This window comes from Triticum aestivum, chromosome 1A (assembly GCF_018294505.1).
Source record: "Triticum aestivum cultivar Chinese Spring chromosome 1A, IWGSC CS RefSeq v2.1, whole genome shotgun sequence".
Taxonomy (NCBI): domain Eukaryota; kingdom Viridiplantae; phylum Streptophyta; class Magnoliopsida; order Poales; family Poaceae; genus Triticum; species Triticum aestivum.
In genome coordinates this window covers 466,968,816-466,971,618 of record NC_057794.1, presented here as the reverse complement: position 1 = coordinate 466,971,618, position 2,803 = coordinate 466,968,816, and the positions used below count along the sequence as shown (strand labels likewise).

The 2,803-nt window shown below is 59.0% G+C and overlaps 2 protein-coding genes across 2 annotated transcripts; one reads left to right on the top strand and one right to left on the bottom strand.

Annotated features, from left to right (window-relative positions):
• Positions 1–497: 497 nt before the first annotated feature.
• On the top strand, positions 498–1,231 carry LOC123057220 (uncharacterized). The gene has a single exon (XM_044480312.1). It carries the CDS (start codon positions 562–564, stop codon positions 883–885), a length of 324 nt encoding a protein of 107 aa, XP_044336247.1. The 5' UTR covers positions 498–561; the 3' UTR covers positions 886–1,231.
• Positions 1,131–2,462, bottom strand: LOC123057209 (uncharacterized). The gene is made up of 3 exons (XM_044480306.1): positions 2,165–2,462; positions 1,878–2,083; positions 1,131–1,793 (listed from the first exon to the last, which is right to left on the bottom strand). The coding sequence occupies exons 1-3, from the start codon at positions 2,258–2,260 to the stop codon at positions 1,310–1,312; spliced, it is 786 nt and encodes a 261-aa protein (XP_044336241.1). The 5' UTR covers positions 2,261–2,462; the 3' UTR covers positions 1,131–1,309.
• Between the last annotated feature and the right edge of the window lie 341 nt (positions 2,463–2,803).

Genomic DNA, 2,803 nt, shown 5'->3' with positions numbered 1-2,803 from the left:
TGTGGGATGTGTTTACGTGATCTGTTCCACCGGAGCGCGCACCGTTTAAAAAGTTTTGCCAGCCCCTTGAACGCGTTTTGCGGGACGTCCGGTTGCGTGGTCTGCTAGAGATGCTCTAATGCGAGCGGTTTTGAAGATGATGGTTACAAATCAAACAAATCAAACCGACTGGTTAGTTCAATGTTGAAATGTGGACAAATCAAACCGAGCGGTTTTGAGGTTTGCTGTTGCCAAAAAAAAAGAGTACACAAAAGTCCATGGAAGGCACGTCGCAAATTGGTCGTTCAGCCCATCTACCCATGGGCTGAGAACCGGCCCTCCCCCTCCAGGGCATCTCAGGATTCCGGCCCAAGTCCGACGTTCCGAGCTCTCCAGAATTCTCTTCCCGTTTCCCCCTTCCTCCAGAAGCACAAGGAAGCGATCCACACACTACACCGAGCCATCAAACCAACACTTCATCAGATCGAACCGAGCCAGATCGACCGGAGCCGAGAACCGAGGCAACGAGGGATCGCGCGAGAAAAATTCAGAGGAAATCGGCAGCGATCGAGAGGCGCGGCGATGTTCTTCTTCTTCGTAGGCGGCGTGGAGCAGGGCGCGGGGCGGGTGCTCAAGGAGGCGGCCGGGCGGTGCGTGCGCTGCGGCGGCGCGGCCGACCTGGTGGAGACCGAGAAGGTGCTCAAGCTCTTCTTCGTCCCCGCGTGGCGGTGGCCGGGCAAGGACCCCGCCTACCTCTGCCGCGACTGCGGCCTCCTCGCGCCGGGGTCCCACGGCGCCGGCGGCGGGGAGCTCCTCCCCCGCGCGGGGGCGGGGCAATGCGGCGCGTGCAGCCGCGCCGTCGACCCGCAGTTCCGCTTCTGCCCCTTCTGCGGCTCCGCGCTGTGAAGGCGCCATGGATGGATGCGCGTTGCAGGCCACGGCCCAGAGAGGAGCAGAGGTGATGATCCTCTCTCTCTCTCTCTGAACTCTCAAGACAGTAGTAGTACTAGGGTTGTGCAGCAGAGTTGTCAGTTAGCTTCTGGTTCTGCGGAAGTTGTGCTAACCTGTGTGGATGTAAATTTGGTGAAATGTTTGTAATAAACGAGACCGATAAAATTCGTCGCATCATCGGCAGCGCACACTACACAAAATCTCAAAACTCAGTTTGCACTTTCAAGCAGAGACGATCATCATTCACCACAACGGGAACAGCCTACGAGCTGTGACCCGTGTGGTGATTTACACAGCTGAATTATGGAAGACGGAAGAACATGGCATAGATGAAGAACCAAGACATGCTTGCACATAACTACATAAGCCAGTGATCAATCTACACGGCTTGCCCGTATCCTTGACCCTGAGGGGGAGCATCGGGGTGGAACTGTCCGTACCCCTGAGCAGGAGGAGGGTACTGTCCTCCATACCCCTGCGCGTTTGGAGGGGGAGGGTACTGCCCGTATCCCTGCGCGTTCGGAGGCGGAGGGTAGTGCGCGTACGGCGCCTGCCCGTACATCGGAGCAGGGTGGCCCATCGCGATGCCGTCGGGCTTGGGCTCGCCCGCCGACGACGGCCCCGCCACGGCCCCCGGGTATCCCGGCGCAGCAGCCGCTGCCGTTGCCGTGGCCGTGGCCGCGGCGGCGCGAAGCAGGAAGTAGGACTTGATCCCGAGCACGGTGGCGATGATGCTCAGGATGGCCGCCCTCCTGAACACGCCGTCCCTGACGAAGTAGCACCCCGTGTTGACCTCGCGCGTCACCGGCGCGTTCCACGCCGCGCCCTGCACGAAGTAGATCTCCGCGATCACCGTCGCCACCCTGCACGCACATACAGCATATTCATCCCCCGTTGAATTGTTCGTCGCCTGGATCGAATCGGGGCGCGCGCGGAAGGAGGCTCACCATGAGAGGACGGCGAAGACGACGCCGATGTTGCGCCTGGACGCGGAGAAGGCGGCGCCCCGGGGCTTGCAGCAGCCGCAGCAGCGGCCGGCGGCCGAGACGGTGATCTGGGCCGCCAGCAGCAGGAGCGCCGCGACCAGCCCCAGCGCCAACGCCGGGTTGGCGGGGTACACGCACTCGGTCCTGGACATCGAGATGTCATTCCGCTGCGCGCCGCGAGCACAAGCATCCCGATGTCAGCTCAGTTTCTTTGAGATTTAGACGGATGAACACAAGCGTATACTTACCTCGAGCTTGGTGCCCTCGGCGATGAGCCCCAGCACGGCGCTTCCGACCCCAAAGAATCCCACCACGACGGACACGACGATCACGCTCGTCTCCATTTCTCCAGTAATCTTTCAGCCGATGTCTCCCAGACCGAGAGGCTGCGAGATGGATGGGCGAAGACTTGAGACCTCAAGTTGAGAGGCGTGACCAAATGGGCTGATGCCTAGCAGAGTAAGCCGATGAGGTCGTCTCGTCAGGCGATTAGTTTTTTCTTCACGCGTATTCTTTGTCCATAAACAACCATTGTTACTGGCACCGGCTGGTGGGGAAAGCGAGGTCAAGATCGCTGACGATCACACGTAGTCGTATGCGGAAAGATCAACGCGCGACAAGTCTGATATCATGGCTGATCGGTGATGAAAATGACGCGGTTACTTTGATGCCAACTTGATCGGCTAGCAAAGGGGACACGTACGTAAGCTCACGACTTGTTAGCCGTGAATTCGTGCTCCGATTTTGCAGCGCCGGTAGATATTTTAGCGAAGCACTTCACGGTGAAGGCCAATGCTTGGTCTTGGGGTAGAAGATAGGTTGGGTGGCGCGCACGCAGCCTTCGCGGATTGCTTAATCAAAGGACACCTTACTCTTTTCTTTTTCCA